Source organism: Cricetulus griseus, chromosome 3, assembly GCF_003668045.3.
Source record: "Cricetulus griseus strain 17A/GY chromosome 3, alternate assembly CriGri-PICRH-1.0, whole genome shotgun sequence".
In the NCBI taxonomy this organism is placed as follows: Eukaryota; Metazoa; Chordata; class Mammalia; order Rodentia; family Cricetidae; genus Cricetulus; species Cricetulus griseus.
In genome coordinates this window covers 90,602,647-90,620,613 of record NC_048596.1, presented here as the reverse complement: position 1 = coordinate 90,620,613, position 17,967 = coordinate 90,602,647, and the positions used below count along the sequence as shown (strand labels likewise).

At 43.0% G+C, this 17,967-nt stretch overlaps 1 protein-coding gene across 3 annotated transcripts in view; it reads left to right on the top strand.

Moving 5' to 3' along the window:
• Positions 1 to 13,608, top strand: part of Znf143 (zinc finger protein 143) — a 31,546-nt gene extending 17,938 nt beyond the window's left edge. For all 3 annotated transcript variants that reach the window (XM_027410070.2, XM_027410069.2, XM_027410068.2), the window contains exons 9-16: positions 1,504 to 1,579; positions 2,633 to 2,758; positions 4,278 to 4,457; positions 5,522 to 5,749; positions 7,771 to 7,919; positions 9,714 to 9,875; positions 11,554 to 11,700; positions 13,073 to 13,608. In XM_027410070.2, coding sequence (XP_027265871.1) covers positions 1,504 to 1,579; positions 2,633 to 2,758; positions 4,278 to 4,457; positions 5,522 to 5,749; positions 7,771 to 7,919; positions 9,714 to 9,875; positions 11,554 to 11,700; positions 13,073 to 13,156 — 1,152 coding nt within the window. In that variant the 3' untranslated portion in view covers positions 13,157 to 13,608. The remainder of the gene's footprint in view (positions 1 to 1,503; positions 1,580 to 2,632; positions 2,759 to 4,277; positions 4,458 to 5,521; positions 5,750 to 7,770; positions 7,920 to 9,713; positions 9,876 to 11,553; positions 11,701 to 13,072) is intronic.
• Positions 13,609 to 17,967: the final 4,359 nt, after the last annotated feature.

Sequence of the window (17,967 nt, the reverse complement as noted above, 5' to 3'; positions counted from 1 at the left end):
TTACTCAATTTAATACGGTAGTGATGAAATACAACTCTCATAAAAGTATGTAAATTTGCTTTAATCCCAGCACTCAGAAGACAGAGCCAGGCAGATTTCTGTGAGTTGAAGCCCGCCTGGTCTATAAATCGAGTTCCAAGACAGCCAGAACCCTGTCTTAAAAAAACAAAACAAAACAAAAACTGGTTATTTCAGGCTGGGAATGTCATTCACTTAGTAAAGTACATAGAGTACATGCCTGGTCCTTCGTTCATTCTCCACCCCCACATAAACTTGTCATGGTGGCACATGCCCGTAATCGATGATCAAAGGCTTTGGAGGCTGACTTGGAACTAGCTCTTGTAGACCAGGCTGGTCTTGAACTCACAGAGATCCGCCTGTCTTTGCCTCCTGAGTGCTGGGACTAAAGGCATGCACCAGCAACACCCAGCCCATTAGACCAATCTTGCCTTAGGCAGGCAAGGGAAAACAGCAATACATCTTTATATAGTTAAACAAATATTCTGCAACATAAACAATTCCAATACATCTTTGCATAGTAAAACAAATATTCTGCAACAGAAGAGTGCTTGACTAGCATGAATAAGATCTGTCTCTAGCGTCCCATAAAGTGGGTGTGGTGGTGCACACCTGTGATCCCAGTACTCTGGAGGATCAAGAGCAAAAGGTCATCCTTGCCTAGAGAGACATAGAGACAGAGAAAAACAGGTACCCAAGGCCACTCCTCTAGGCTCTAGTGTAGCCTTGCTTCACATTTCAGATACATGGCTTTCTAGCACAGGTTGCATGCCACAGTTTACTTTGAGAAGCCTGTCACTGTTTTCCTCATTCTCATCATGCATGTGTGTCATAAGAGTTCCTGTGACCACTCTAAAAGCACTCAAATGATTCTGTTTCTTGTTTTAAAAGCGTCCTAGCCAGGCGTTGGTGGCACACGCCTTTAATCCCAGCACTCAGGAAGCAGAGACGGGTGGATCTCTATGAGTTGGAAGCCATCCTGGCCTACAGAGCTAGTTCCAGTTCCAGACAGGCTCCAAAACAATACAGAGAAACCCTGTCTCAAAAAAAAAGAAAAAAGAAAAAGTTTGTGGAAAGGCTTTTTTTTTTTTTTTTTTATACTACAAGTCAATGATATAATCAGTGATAGCTATTGCATCTCATATCTGAGGCCCAGCACTGTAAAAGAAAATGGGGGGAGAGATGGCTCAGCGGTTAAGAGCACTTACTGCTCTTCCAGAGGTCCTGAGTTCAATTCCTGGCTACCTCATGGTGGCTCACAACCACCTTGAATGAGATCTGGTGCCCTCTGGCATGCAGGCAGAAGACTGTGTACATAATAAATAAAAGCTTAAAAAAAAAAAAAAGAAAAGAAAAGAAAATGGGGGGTGGGGAGGTATAAAACAAAGCCATTTACTGCTAGAGGAAAATTTAGATTTATCCTCAGAACATCTTACTCATAAACCATGTAAAGGAAACAGGATCCTGCTTATGTTTTAATAACAGGTCCATGAACGCTCGCACACAGGAGACCGGCCTTATCAATGTGAGCATTCAGGCTGTGGGAAAGCATTTGCGACAGGTAAGAAAATAAATTTTCTTTGCTTTTTAGTTCAGTGGGGGATTGCCCAGGGCAAGCCAGAGGCAGGACCCCTTCTATTTTCTGAGACCACAGAAGCACATGATCACTTTTTAAGTCTTGTACTTTTTTTTAAATATGTGTGTGTGTATAAATTTATGTATACTGTGTATATGCAGGTGCCCCTGTAAGCCAAAAGAGGTGATTAGATCCCCTGAAACTGGAGTTAGAGGCAGTTGTGAGCCACGTGATGTGGGTGCTGGGAACCCAAACCTATGTCCTCTGCTACAACAGTATACACTCTGAACTGCTAAGCCATCTAACCAACCCCTTCAGTGTCTTTCTTAACTGCCTCTTGTCCTGCTTGCTCTGGACTTCCCTCTGTGCTACCATTTTTCTCCAAAGATCTAGCTCTGCCTACATATTTGCTGATCCTTATTCCATCCTCCATTTTCTTCTACCAGGAAAAGTAAATGCCAGGTATGGCAATACACAGTTTTAATCCTAGCACTGGGGAGGCAGAATCAGGCTGATCTCTATGAGTTTGAGGCCAGACTGGTCTATCTAATGTGTTCCAAGCCCGCCAAGGCTATAAGCCAGGGCTGCCCTGCCCCCATGCTGACTTAAAATATAGTTAATAAAGGCCTAGAGAGCCACAGAGGTTACAGGCATGAGCCACCACATCTAGTTTGCCTCATTTAATGGTCATTCTGTTATATATGCCTAGTATTTTTCCTGGTTATTTGCTGTATATTTCCTATGTTAATCTCCAAATACTTGTTTAGAGGAGTATTTTTGGTTGTGAGCCTGGCTTTTAACGGCTGAGCTATCCCTCCAGCCCTATTTAGAGGAGTATTGTGTTGCTAATTTCCTTTTTTCTCTTTTGTTTTTCGAGACAGTTTCTCTGTGTAACCCTGGGTATCCTGGAACTTGATCTGAGGACCAGGCTGGCCTCAAACTCAGAGAGATCTGGTTGCCTTTGCCTTTCAGGTGCTGGAGTTAAAGGCGTGCACAGCCAGTGCCTGGTGTTAAATTTCTTTTATGATTTTCTTAAAGGTTATGGATTAAAAAGTCATTTCAGAACTCATACTGGAGAAAAGCCATATCGGTGTTCAGAAGATAATTGTACAAAATCTTTCAAAACTTCAGGAGATCTACAGAAGCACATCAGAACCCATACAGGTACCAGTACAGCAGTGTCAGATTTAGACCAGGAACTATTGTTTTCATTGCAGGACAGGCTGACGTGGAATTTGTGATGCTTCTCTATCAGCTTCTCCAGTTCTGGGATTACAAACTACTACAACAAGAATTCTTAATCTCTGGACTGGAGATGGAGTCTCTGAAAAAATTGAAGGGAATCATTATCAGGGCTTTATCTTAAATTCCTAAAATTCCATCCAGTTTGCTGTTTGTGCATGTTTACTTCTTTCCAAGGAGAAGCCCTAGAAATATGGACAGTACTCCTAGATCACCAACTCTCTGTTTTCAGATATTACCTGAACAACAAGCTTATTTTCCTAGGATTACACATTTGATAAGTAGCCAAATTGAGAACAGACCCTAAAGTACAGGATTCCTCTCTAAGGTACAGGATTCCTCTCCTGCTGCTAAAAGAATTATCTGAGGTCAAGTATGGTAGGTAGTCCCAGCACTTGGAGGCAAAGGCAGGCGGGTCTCTGAGTTACAGAACAGTCTGCTCTACAGAGCGAGTTCCAGGACAGCCAGGGCTACACAGAGAAACCCTGTCTAGAAAAACCAAAATAGGGGGAAAAAAAAAAGATTCTGTCTCCAGTAAATGTTATAAATAAATATATATACATATATACATGTATATATGTATATGTTCAGCAGATATTTTGATTGTTTTGTGGGAAGTACTAGAGTAAAGAAATAGCAAATTGAGGCCAGGCGTTGGTGGCACACGCCTATTGTTTCCTTTTATTGCAGTTTTAATTATTATGTGCACATACACTAGGCTATGTGAATGGAGTTGAGAGGACAGCTTACAGAAGTGGGTTCTCACCACCTGCTATGGAGTTCCCATGGGTAACAAGTGCTTTAACCTGCCACCTATTGAGCCATCTCACTGACCCCAGAAATTATTTCTCTTTGTGGTCTTATAGGATAAAATAAAAAATAAACCCTAAGGAATCGTATAGTTCAAACTTAATCCTTTTTTAAAAAAATTAAAATTGTGTTACACTTATTTTGTATGTGTATGCATATATATGCACTATGGCACACAATCAGGGCTGAGAACAGTTTTCAGTTGGTTCTTCTTTTATCCTTTAGGTTCCAGGGATGCAACTCAGGCAGTTTGTTTTGGCAGCAAGCATTTATACCCACAGAGTCATCTTGCTGAACCTTAAACCTTATTCCTGACCCTATTTTTCTTTTATCCTTTCTCTGACATTTTGGTCTGTGCTTTTCTCAGCTCAGTTTTTAGTATTCTCACTTGATCCTATCTTGGAAAGTAGCAGTCATTTATGAGTGTTGAATGCTATTCAGGTTTCTTTTGTTAACTCAAGTTTGGAGTGAAAGATACATTCTCCAGAGACACAGTGCTTAGAAGGGAATTTCAGGGCAAGTAGGCTGCAGACTGGGGTAAGACCCTGGGCAGGCCAAGTGATGAGACAGTCCCCTTCTCTGTATATTTTATTTTTTGCGCCATTTAATTTATTCCCTTTTGTATCTTCAGGAGAAAGGCCCTTTAAGTGTCCTATTGAAGGCTGTGGTCGGTCCTTTACAACATCAAATATCAGAAAAGTGCACATTAGGACACACACAGGAGAAAGACCTTACTACTGCACAGAACCAGGGTGTGGGAGGGCATTTGCCAGCGCAACGAATTACAAAAACCATGTGAGGATACACACAGGTAATGATTGCTGATGTCTTGGCCCTGTCTTTCAAGGCTTCCAACTAGTCTCTTCCTCCCAGTTCACATGGTGGGAAGTGGATAAGCAGCTTCAAAATTTCATTGATGAGCCAACATATGTGATGGTGCACGCCTTTTATCCCAGCACTGGGAAGGCAGAGCTAGAGGGGGCATGTAACTACCTCAGTGCTTGCACGTGTAAGGGTCTGTCTTTGATCCTGGCACTACACAAATAAAGGAAGAAAGCAGATAGACAGATGGAGGGAAAGATTCAGAATGTAAAACTCAGTGCATTTATGTAAGGCTGATCAGGTGAATTAACATAGCCAACAATAGGAGCTCAGAATTTTGTGAGGGAAGAATGCTGATGCAAACCCATAATCCCAGCACTTGCAGGTAGAGCGAGCAGGATCAGAAGTTCAGTGTCCTCTTTGGCTGTATAATGAGCATGAGGCCAGCCAAAGGTAATCCTTCCTGACATCTTTACCAAAACTGACTGTATGGGAGAGGATGTGTGCACAGGAATGCAGTGCCCATGTAGATCAGAAGGCAGTATTGGGTGCCCTGGAGGTGGAGTTATATTGGTTGTAAGACACCTGGTGTGGGTGCTGAGAACTGAACTCTGGACCTCTCTGCAAGAGAAGCAAGCACTCTTAACCACTCAACCATCTCTCCAGCTCCTCAGGCTATTTCATTTCAAGATGAATAGGGACACTCCACTCCCACCTACCCAGTGCTAGGAATTGAACTCTGCATCAAGCATGCTAAACAGGTGCTCTGACAATGAGTAACAGTGACAGGTGATTTAGCTGTTCATTTATTTTTGGTTTTTTGAGACAGGGTTTCTCTGTGTAGCTTTGGAGCCTGTCCTGAAACTCACACTATAGACCAGGCTAGACTCCAACTCACAGAGATCCACCTGCCTCTGCCTCCCGAGTGCTGGGATTAAAGATGTGTGCCACCACTGCCCAGCTGGGCTGTTTATTTTTAGAAGTTCCACTCTCCAGTTGTAGATTAATTATGTCTATGTAAAACTGATCTTTTTGTGTATCTTCTTTACTTAGGAGAAAAGCCATATGTCTGTACAGTTCCTGGTTGTGACAAAAGGTTTACAGAATATTCCAGTTTATATAAACACCATGTCGTTCATACTCACTCTAAACCGTACAACTGTAATCACTGTGGGAAGACATACAAACAGATCTCCACACTGGCTATGCACAAGCGGACAGCTCACAATGACACAGAGCCTATTGAGGAGGAGCAGGAAGCCTTCTTCGAGCCTCCCCCAGGTGAGAGCTTTGACAATTCTATCTGCTTTGAGTTTGAGAATCAGTTATCAGTATGAACATATGACCCATGCTATTTTCTCAAATCCTTTCGTTTCATTCATACACTCACACAAACCTGATTTACAGCTGGCAAGTGCTGCAGAAGTTTACAGGTGCTCTGGGTTGTGGAAGAGGGGGACTTAGTATCTTCTGTGAGGGCCAAGAAAGCTTCCTGAAGAAATGTTTTTGGAAAGATTATGAGGGTAGAAAGGGATTAAGGAGGCAAAGAAGCAAGGCCTGGGGGAAGGGAAGAGAACAGATCTAAGGCAAAGAGACTTGCAGATAGATAGAGGGCTTGACAAATGGAAAAAGCTAAGTGCTTGGTGAGAGGAAAGTAAGTTGGAGACTTTGGAGGAAGCCTAGCCAATATGGCAGTTCTGCCTCTGGGTCTCCTAATTACATCTTTAAAGTCTCTTCTGCCAGCCTGTCGTTGGTGGCACACACCACTCCCAGCACTCGGGAGGCAGAGGCAGAAGGATCTCTGAGTTCGAGGCCAGCCTGGTCTACAGAGTGAGTGCCAGGATAGGCTCCAAAGCTTCACAGAGAAACCCTGTCTCGAAAAAAAAGGAAAAAAAGAAAAAAAAAAAAAGACTCCTCCTTTTCCAAGCGTCTTTAGTCTCCTCCTCGTATGTTGATATCTCAGATTATAAAAAGTTTCTGTTCTATAAAATAGCTTATTATATAATATGTTTTAAAAATTATTGGCCTGGCAGTAGTGGTACAGGCCTTTAATCCCAGCACTTGGGAGAGAGGCAGATGGATCTCTTGAGTTTGAGGCCAGCCTGATCTATAGAGTGAGTTCCAGGACATTCAGGACTACAGAGAGAAACCCTGTCTCAAAACAAACAAACAACCCAACTATGATCGCTTTTCTAAAAAGACAGATTTGTGCTCCTTTTTCTCACAGGATCCCCTAGGTTTGTAACACTTGGAATAATGGTGTATAAACAAATGAAAAGAAAAGGTGCAAAGTGATATATGTAAGAACATTACACCTCAGTGATTGTTGCTATCTAAAATCCTTTATATGCTAATATTCTTAGATTAGTACTTAGAGTATTAAGTTTCTTTTTGAAGGGGGACTTCCCTTTGTGCTCCATGGAAGCTGTTAAGTGTTGAGAGAAGAGAGAGATCAGTAATCTTCCTGGTTGCCCAGTCTAGCAGTTCTGGATGTTGAACTCATCATTCACTTTCTGATCCTTTTTTTGTCAGGGGGCAGTTGTTGAGACAGGTTTTCTGTCTGGCTCACTTGCTGATTCTTTGTGAGAAAAAAAAAAAAAAAGAACTGGACTAAAGTTCCTGTTGTGTTACTTATTAAATGATTAACTTCAGCCCAGATAACATGCCATTGCATAGTCTTTACACAGTGATGTCATTGTGTACCAATAGCTTGCTGTCAATCACATGTGGAAAAGACTGAGTAAGTTAGTAGATTCTGTGTACAAGCCATTCTGGTTTTGTGGTTAATGTTTATAGAGACTCTTTTATTACCATCATGAATCTTAAATAATTTAAGGAACTTGGAATAGACTTGCACTACTGGGAGGGGCAAGTCTGTGTTTGTCTATAATTCCTCCTTTGTGTCCCCAGTATGTATGTGCACAATGGCACATAATCATTCCATCTAAGTGTAAAGGAGAGCCCTTACGAAATCACAACACTCAAGTTCGATTGAACTTGGCTTGGCAGAAGTGAATTTAGAAGAATTAATAAGCAGTCCTGAAAACTATTTTCATGGTTAAGGATATAAAAATAGGCTTTTGTTTCCTTTTGTTGTTTTTTGAGACAAGGTTTTGTATAACCCAGATTGACCTTGAACTCCCTGTGTAACCAAGGTTCCCTTGAGCTACCTTCACTTACTAAGCACTAAAATGATAGGCATGCCCAGCTCTCAATTCTTTTTTCTGTTTCATATTTAAAATTTCTAATGTCCAAATAGATTGATTAGTTGATCAAGTAAATTACTCATTTGTTTTAAACAGGTCAAGGTGATGATGTTCTTAAAGGGTCCCAGATCACATATGTTACAGGTGTAGAAGGAGAGGACATTGTATCTACACAAGTAGCTACAGTAACCCAGTCTGGGCTGAGTCAACAAGTTACACTTATATCCCAGGATGGGACTCAACATGTAAGTATCTGTTAAAAACCAAGGAAGTTAAATATTTCTTTGCACCTGGAACTGAAAGACAGGCTGAGTCCCCATGGAGGAAACCCAAAGCATGAAGTTTGGGCTTCGGCATATGGACCATTGGTTTTCAACCTTCTTAATGCTGCAACCCTTTAATACGGCTCCTCATGTTGTAGTGACCCCTACCATAACGGTTATTTTCATTGTTACTTCATATCTGTAACTTTGCCACTATTTTGAATCATAGCAAATATCTGTGTTTTCCAGTGGTCTTAGGCAACCCCTGTGAAAGGGTTGTTTGACTGCCCCAAGAATCATGACCACACACAGGTTGAGAAACATTGCTCTAGAAAGTGGTAGATCTCCCAGAGTTTTCCATAATCTGTTGAGAAAGATATTATGAAGTAATAATAGTAGAGGATATTTGTATCCGTAGGATCCAAATAGGGTTGGTTGGTGTGGCTCAAGGTGAAGTGACAAAGATGAGAACCACAAGGAGACTGTGAGCTTTAATACATCTGAGCTGGAGAAATGGCTCAGCGGTTAGGGGCATTGGCTTTTCTTCCAGGGGTCCTAAATTCAGTTCCCAGAACTGACGTGGTGGCTCACAACTGCCTGTAATGGAATCTGATGCCATCTTCTGGTGTGCAAACATATATGTAGACAAAATACTCAAATATATAAGTACACAAATAAATCTTTTTAAAGAAAAAGTAGCTAGCCAGCACTTGGGAGGCAGAGGCAGGCAGATCTTTGTGAGTCAAGGCCAGCTTGGTCTACAAAACTACACAGAGAAATCCTGTCCCAAAAAAACGAAGAGGCTGGGCGGTGGTGGCACACGCCTTTAATCCCAACACTCAGGAGGCAGAGGTAGGCGGATTTCTGTGAGTTCGAGACCAGCCTGGTCTATAAGAGCTAGTTCCAGGACAGTCTCCAAAGCTACAGAGAAACCCTGTCTGGAAAAAATGAATAAATAAATAAACAAACAAAAAACCGAAGAGATGGGAGGGGAGGGGAGGAAGGGAGGTTGGAGCAGGATGCAAGGTGTCAAGGTATAGATGGAAAGAGTTAGGCCCAATATCTGTATAGATAATAGATTATGGCAGAAGTAAGGGTCTAAGCTGGGCATAGAGACCCACAACTATAATCACAGTAAACAGAAATCTGAGGCAGGAGTGTTCCTTTCCATCGTGGGTAAAAGAATAAGACCTGTCTGTGGAGGAAAAAAAAGACATGACTTACCTGATGAGTTAAAGAGTGTATTCCACTGTAAAAAGTTTGTTTGCTCCCACAGAGTAAACTTACGAAAGGATTAGGCTCTGTCCTCAGTTAAGATCACCAGATGTGGGGCTGGAGAGATGGCTCAGAGGTCAAGAGCACTGGCTGCTCTTCCAGAGGTCCTGGGTTCAATTCCTGGGAATCACATGGGGGCTCACAACCATCTGTAATGAGGTCTTGTGCCTTCTTCTGGAATGCAGGCATTCATGTAGCCAGAACACTGTATATATAATAAATAAATAAAAATCTTTAAGATCTGGGGGCTGGAGAGATAGTTCAGAGGTTAAGAGCACTGGCTGCTCTTCCAGAGGTCCTGAGTTCAATTCCCAGCAACCACATGGTGGCTCACAACCATCCGTTATGAGATCTGGTGCCCTCTTCTGGTGTGCAGATATACATGGAAGCAGAATGTTGTATACATAATAAATAAATAAAATCTTTTTTAAAAAAATCTTTAAGATCGCCAAATGTAACTAGAAATATTGACTGATTTTGTAAAATGCACTGTTTTTGCAGGTCAACATATCTCAAGCTGACATGCAGGCCATTGGCAATACCATCACCATGGTAACACAGGATGGCACACCCATCACGGTCCCCACTCACGATGCAGTCATCTCCTCAGCAGGAACACACTCTGTTGCTATGGTCACCGCTGAGGGCACAGAAGGACAGCAGGTAACTACTTTTGTTCACTGTTAGTCGATATATACATCACTGTCAACTTCCATAGAAGCTGTGTTGTATGTTCCTATGTAGGCATGTGTACTTCAGGCTGACTCCCAGTTTTATAACTTCTTTAGCCAGTTAGTCCTCAGTGCTATTTTTTTCTCTATCTGTAAAATAGGAGCGATAGTTACATCAGCACCAAAAAAGTTGATAGTGGGATGAAAGAAATGAGGGACTAGAGAGACCTCAGTGGTTACAAGAGAGCTCTTGCTGTTCTTCCAGAGGACCCAAATTCAGGTCCCATATTAGGCTTTTTTTTTTTTTTTTGAGACAGGGTTTCTCTGTGTAACTCTGGCTGTCCTGGAACTAGCTTTGTAAACCAGGCTGGCCTGGCCTCTGCCTGCCTCTGTTTCCAGTGTGCGGGATTAAGGGCATATACCACTATGCCCAGCCATATTAAGCATCTTACAACTGCCTGTAACTTCAGCTAGCCTCCAAGGGTACCCACACACACATAGCATAGAGTTCCATAGACATAAGCACATTAAAATTAAATTTTAGAAACACACACTAGTGCACACCTTTAATCCCAGCACTTGGGATGCAGAGGCAGAAGGAGCTCTGTGAGATTGAGACCAGCCTAGTCTACAGAGAGAATTCTAGGACAGGCTCTAAAGCTACACAGAGAAACCCTATCTTGAAAAACCAAAAAAGAAAGAAAGGAAGGAAGGAAGGGAGGGGGGAGGAAGGAAAGAAGAAAGAAAGAAAGAAAGAAAGAAAGAAAGAAAGAAATACAGCTAGGCATACAGGTGCGTGCCTTTAGTCTTAGCACTTGGGAGCCGGAAGCAAGCAGATCTTTGAGTTTGAGTCTAGCCTGGTGTACAGAGCAATTTTCAGGCCAGCCAGGGATACTTAGTGAGATCTTGTCTCAAAAACAAATAAGCAAGCAAATAAACAAAACACCAGAACAAAGCTAAAGAGATGGCTCAATGGTTAAGAGCTGTTCTTCCAGAGGACCTGGTTCAAGTCCCAGCAGCCACATGACAGCTCACGAGCTTCTGTAACTCCAGTCCCAGGGATCGTCTGGCCTCTTCCTTCCAGCACCTGGCACACAAGTAGTACACAGACATACATGCCAGCCAAACACCCAGACACATAATAAATAAAGTTTAGTTTATAACTGTAGCAAGAGGCTTCAGGAGATACTGCAAAGATTCGTGAGTGTAGGTGGGGAATGTACCCTGCTGTTCGTCAGTCATGTCACCAGTCCTTCCGGGTTCTCAGTTAAGTGGGAAGTCTAATTTTAAATGCAAAAGGAGAAAATAGTCCAGTCCACTCTCAGGAATAAACAGACATCTGTGGTATGAGTCAACATTTATGACTTCCTCATCATCCATTTAGGGTAGCAGAACCTCATCTCCCGAGCCAGTGAAGTTAGACATGGCAGATCCATTTCTCCAGTACTCTACCTGTTTTGCCATCAGCTTACTTCATGATCATAGGTAAATCCCATCTAAGGGAGCCTTAACTTCCTCAGATGAAAGAGTCCAGCCTAGACAGTGCATAAGGGCTGTTTCAGCAGTAAGTGCCTACTTCTCTCTGGTCCTTCACACAAAGTAGACTTTAACCTATTTGAGTCATAGATACAATTTTTCATGTGTGTTTTGTTCATTTTGCTTCACTTAAGGTTGCAATTGTGGCTCAAGACCTGGCAGCATTCCACACAGCCTCTTCAGAAATGGGACACCAACAACATAGCCATCATTTAGTAACTACAGAAACCAGACCTCTGACCTTGGTGGCAACATCCAATGGTACCCAGATTGCAGTTCAGGTGAGTACAAGTTAGGTAGGCAGCAGTAATTCATAGTTCTCAACCTGACATTCTGGGTCTTATGTGTAACTTCCGTGTTTATGCCATGCACAAAATCATCTGGGTGCCTAACTTGAAGACAATTGATATAATGGAGGTGATCTCAAAATGACCAGAAGCCAGGCAATGGTGGCATGTGCCTTTAATCCCAGCACCCAGGAGGCAGAGGCAAGCTGATTTGTGTGAGCTCAAGGCCAGCCTAGTTTATACAGTGAGTTCCAGGACAGCCAGAGCTGTGTAGAGACCCTTTCTCAGAACCCTTCCCTACTCAAAAACAGACCAAAACTGGGGGTATGGCTTAGGTGGTGGAATCCTTGTTTGGAATGCAGAAAACCTTGGGGTCTAAGCCAGGTGTTGGTGGCGCACACCTTTAATCCCAGCACTTGGGAGGCAGAGGCAGGTGAATCTCTATGAGTTTGAGACCAGCCTGCTCTACAAGAGAGAGTTCCAGGACAGCCTCCAAAGCCATAGAGAAACCCTGTCTCGAAAAAAAACAAAAAGAAAAGAAAAAGAAAAAGAAACCCTGGGGTGTTTCCCCAGGACCACATAAACCAGGCCTGGTAGCTCAGGCCTGTAATCTGAGCACTCAAGAAGTAGAGGCAAGAAGATAAGAAGTTGAATGAAGGTCATTGACCTAAGTTATATGAGGCCTTAATCAAAACATAAACTAGCAGTGTTCTTTACTGCCTTTGCTTTGTATATTCTTGGGGAATTTATAGCAAGAGAAAAATTGTCAGAAGTGTGTCCTTGTGTGTACCCAAGCAGCCATCTTCACTGTCAAGATGGAGTCTAAGGAGGTGGGTTTTATAAATAAAGCACATGGAAGCTACTCCTTGGAAGTGAACCTGCTGTGAACGGACCCTCAGTGATTCCTCCAAGAGTGCCCACATAGCCCCAGAGTGAGGCCTGTCAGTCAGAAGACATGGAAGAAGCATTCTCTGGGAAAGTCCCTGTTCCCAGCAGAGAATATAAACCATGCCAGGTGCAGATAGCTTCTGTACCTGGGGAGTAGTTTCTCCTATGTTTACTTAATAAACGGGAAAATGCCAGCCATTGGTTAGCTTTCTTTAGTTCATGGATGCAGAACCTAACTGCTGAGGAAGCGCTCCATTGACTGTGGTGACATGGCATTTGAAGATCTTAAAATTAGCTCCATTGTTCTCATATGTTTTGATTTTATACTGTTAGTGATCAAATTAACAAATATTTTAGAAATCCCAAGCATCAGAATTAGAGAGAGAAAAATTGTTCTTCTTCCATTAAACAATTCTGTAGCATCACCCAGATTAGGGTTTTGGATTATTAATGTTTGATGTATGTGTTCTGGTTTCAGCTTGGAGAGCAGCCATCTCTGGAAGAAGCTATCAGGATAGCATCTAGGATCCAACAAGGAGAAACGCCAGGGTTGGATGATTAATACTCAGAGCCACAGAGCAATAAAGCAGGAGGCAGGAGCCTTTCATTTTCTGGCTACAGAAATCCTTGAGGCCCCGCCCTGCAGAGCGGAAGTTCCATTCCTGAAGCACTGTACACGTTTTTATGCAAGAGTGGAGAACACTTTCTTCTTGACACTTTTGTGTACATAGCCCCTGGAATAAATTCCTAAAGTGATTCATTGTGTACAAGGAAGTATGAAATTAGGGCACTACAGCAACTCTTCATGTTACTCTATCACACAGCCGACTTCTGGAATCCACCCACAGGACCATCCAGGTCTATAGAGAGTCAAGATGAGATTTTAACTTACTGTGAAAAAAAAAAACAAAATAAAGGCTGTCTCTAACATGCCGACGGCTCTCCATGTCAAACAGTCATAACTTCAAAGCCATCTCAGAAAATAAAGGATGCAAGCCTTCAGGTGTCCCTCAAGTTAAGTGTCTGGAGTTTTTGTCCCACTACACACCCATTTTTATTTGTATTTCAAGGATTGAAGACCTCATTTGTAGTGTCCCATCCCTGTTACATAACACTTCTTCAAACTAAAATGCCTATTATTTTAGCATTACATTGGATTGTGTATAAAATTAAAAAGTTTGGTTATTTTAAAGTAAAACATTCAATTCAGTGTTTGCAGCTTGGTGAGGCATGGTGGCCTGTACCTGTAATCCCTGTGTGGAGGGAGCGGAGGCAGAAGGAGTATGACAACTTTGAGACGGTCCTCCAATACGTAGTGAATCCAGGTCATTCTGGACTACAAAGTAAATACTTCCTCGGAAAACAAAGGAAGAATTCCTAGTGTGTGGGTTGTTAAAAATTCTACTCAACCTTCTGATTTTTTGCTACTGTTTTTTTTTTTTTTTTTTTATGATAATCAACTATGAGTTTCCCTGAGGTCCAGTCTAGGCTTATAGTCCTATGGTTGGAAATGGATTTACCCTAAAAACTGGGTTAGTGAGTTGTGTAAATTATTTATTTTTGCTCTTAAGCTTTTGTTTTAAAGCTTATTTACCTTAAAGTTTATTATTAATTTTGAATACAGCAGTTTTTAAAACAATATTTTTTGTTTGTTTCATTAAATTGGTCTGGTGTTGGGGAGTGTTATGCAAGGATCCACAATGTAGCAGCATAACCCTGTACACACAGGCCAAGAGCATATCCTGGATAGGCAAAGAACAAGCACTTCTCTATATGTTACTGTGACCAAGCATATTCTGGATAGGCAAAGAAAATACACCTCTCTATATATTACTGTGTACTCAACAGTCTTGGGAAAACTTAAGATTTATTGTCTCCAACTTACCCAGGCCTGGCAGTTCTAAAAGGCAGGCAGTTCTAAAAGGCAGGGCAGGCCAAGATTGGACAGCCCTGGCCTTCTGCCTCCATGTCCAGTATGGGTTTTATACTATACCTCAGTAGCCTGGAATGGTAAGTCACTGTAGCAGGGGTTATCAAGATGATTTGTGTTTGATAGCTTCTGTTTGCTTAATAGCAAGAGTTGAAAGCCGCTTTTTTTTTTTTAAGATTTGAGGGGCTGAAGAGATTGCTCAGAGATTGCAAGTGAGAGCCTTTGTAGGTACGTGCCAGTGTGCTAGTCATCCCCAGGCCCAGCCTTCATTCATGATGGTGATGTGTACACATCCATAGAGCACCCATCTGAGGCAGGGCGGGCAGACCGGACAATATGTGAGGTCTTAGGGTGGCCCAGGTGGGCTTACTCTTTCTGCATGAAAACCTCAACTGTGGCCTTTATATCCACCTATACTCAGATTCTAGAGTGCTTCACTCCAACCCAGGCCCCATGCCAGCGGACTGAGCAGCACTTAGCTAGACAGTTCTGATAAACCCTATTATTCATGGCTGAAAAGCCTTCCCACTGGCACCCAGAGAAAATGGGTGCTATTCTTTGTCCCTAACCCATCTAGTGTCTAGCAAAGTAGCATGCTTCCTCAAGGTATACTAGAACTGCTGTGGGTCTCAGCAAAAGCAGTGGAAAGGAGTCCTCCCAAAAATAAATCCTCCAAAGGCACTTGAAAACAAGCCCATGTCAGCAAACAGCAGGTTGAATACTAGTCTGTTGTGATAAGATTGTGGTGGGGAAACAGCCAGCTCTACCTGAAGTGACTTGAGGCCCCAACAAAAACCTGTTGCAAGCCCAGGAAGACAAAGCCCTGAGGGTAAAAGTGCTTACTTTGAAACCTGACCTCAATCACCCAGACACTGGAAGCTAGAGAGAACTGACCATGCAAATCAAATTTGTCCTCTCTCTCTCTCTCTCTCTCTCTTTCTCTCTCTCTCTCTCTCTCTCTCTTTCTCTCTCTCTCTCTCTCTCTCTCTCTCTCTCTCTCTCTCTCACACACACACACACACACACACACACACAATTTGTGATTGTGTTGTTTTATGTATATGGGTGTTTTCCCTGCATATATGTCTGTACTTCATGTGTGCTTGGTGCCCACAGAGGCCAGAAGAGGGCATTGGATCCACTGTAATTGGAGTTGCAGACTCCAGTTGTGAGCTGCCATGTGGGTGCTGGGATTGAACCAAGTTCTCTGGAAGAGCAGTCAGTTCTCTTAACTGCTAAGCCATCTCTCCAGCCCTTAACAAGTTTATTTTTAGAAAGAAAGAAACGAAGGAAGGAAGGAAGGAAGAGGAAACACATTGCCTACAGTATGTGCTCCAGAGGACTTCCACTGCCCTCAACAAGCCACAAGCCACAAGCTCAGAGGGTCAGGTCTTTTTCTTCAACATCTACCTCCCATCCCTTAGGATCAAACTAATGGAGCTCATAATTTGGAATTATGGAATTCTGCCCTTGGTGCTGAAATTGGATTCCAATTTTTCAGCCCAAGGAACTTGCCATCCATTATTCCCTGGCTTCAGTTAGGATTGCAGGCAGGGGTTGGAGAGATGGCTCAGCAGTTAAGAGCACAGAAACAGATGACCTGAGCTAGTGGGAGCTCACTGACTACGGCTGACAGCTGGGGAACCTGCATAGAACCAAACTAGGCCCTATGAATATGGGTGTCAATTGTGTGGCTTGGGAAGTCTGTGGGGCCCAATTCTGGAAGTGGGACCAGAATTTTTTCCTGGTGCTTGAACTGACTTTTTAGAGCTCATTCTCTTTGGAGGGATGCCTTGCTCAGCCTAGATATAGGGGGAAATATCTTGGTCCTGCCTCAAAGTGATGTGCCAGACTTAGTTGACTCTCCATGGGAAGCCTTACCTTCTCTGAGGAGTGAAGGGGCAGTAGGGTGGGGGGAGCAGGAGGAGGGGAAGGAGTGGGAACTGGGATTGGTCTATAAAATGAGAAAAGCTTGTTTTAAAATAAAAGAAATAGAAAATAAAAGCTCAACTGTAAGGAGCTGTTACAAGCTAGTGCGCATGTGCACTAGGTAACTTTGTAACTTTCCAGCCCTTAGTCTCTGTCCCTCCCGTGACGTCATATGGTCCGATCAGCTGACGTCATATGGTCCGACGAGCTTCAGCCAGTCAGAGAGTCACAGTCCGAGGCGGCGGTTGCCAGCCTATATAAGGAGGGGTTTTTGGGTGTTCGGAGTCTCCGCTCTGTAAGCTTACGCTCTCTCTCTCAAGACGCATTAAAGCTTTACTGCAGAAGGATCCTGAGGAGTGTGCCGCGTCGTTTTTGCTGGCGAGACGGTTAGTGCGGGACACTCAACCCCCTCCCCCCCACAAAAAAAGCACTTGCTGCTCTTGCAGAGGACCCAAGTTCAGTTCCCAGTAGCAATGTCAGGTGGCCCACAATGGCCTGTAACTCCAGCTTCAGGGTATCTGGTACCATCCTGTGTACTTTAAGGACACTTCATGCATGTGGTATGCAGACATACAGTCAGACACACACACATACACAAACCAAATAAACATTTTTTTTAGGAAGATTGCAGACCAGTTGCCTGTCAGCAACCATTTAACAGTGATCAGGGAGTGGAAACAAGTGGGCACAGTGGAAAGTTGTTGCCAAGGAAAAAAAAACTTAAGTGCACGCCTTTAATCCCAGCATTCTGGAGACAGAGGCAGGTGGATCTTTGAGTTGGAGGATATCCTGGTCTACAGAGCAAGTTCCAGGACAGCCAGGGCTACACAGAGAAATGCTGTCTCAAAAAAACAAAACAACAACAATCAAAACAAAACAAAACAAAACCCTACACTTCAGTTTTTAGGCACTGTGACTGCTAGACCATTTGCTTGTAGTTTGTTTGAACTTTGTATTGTTTAGGGGCTTTGGTTTGGTGTTTTTGTTTTGTTTTTTTCAAGACAGGGTTTCTTTGTGTAGCCCTAGCTGTTCTGGAACTTGCTCTGTAGACCAGGCTGGCCTCCAACTCAGAGATCCTCCTGCTCTTCCCCCCAAATGCTAGGATAAAAGGTGTGTACCACCACCACCTGGCAAACTTCGTATTGTTTTAAATTATGTGTATTTGTGTGTCATGGGTGCTGGGAACTGCACTTGGGGCCTCCAGAACATAATCACTGAGCCATCTTTCTCCAGCCCACTGTTGAAGTTCTTAAGAACTTATCTATAAAGTTCCATGCAACAATGGGACATGCCCTTGGTGCCATGCCAGAAGATACAGTGACAGACTGGTGAAGTGCAGGCAGTGAAAGAATTCAACAAGACAAGAATGCAAAGTACTGGGCTGGAGAGATGGCTTCCAGAGGATCTAGGTTCAATTCCCAGCAACCGCATGGTGGCTCACAACCATCTATAATGAGATCTGGTACCCTCTTCTGGTGTGCATGCTGAACACTGTATACATAATAAATAAATCT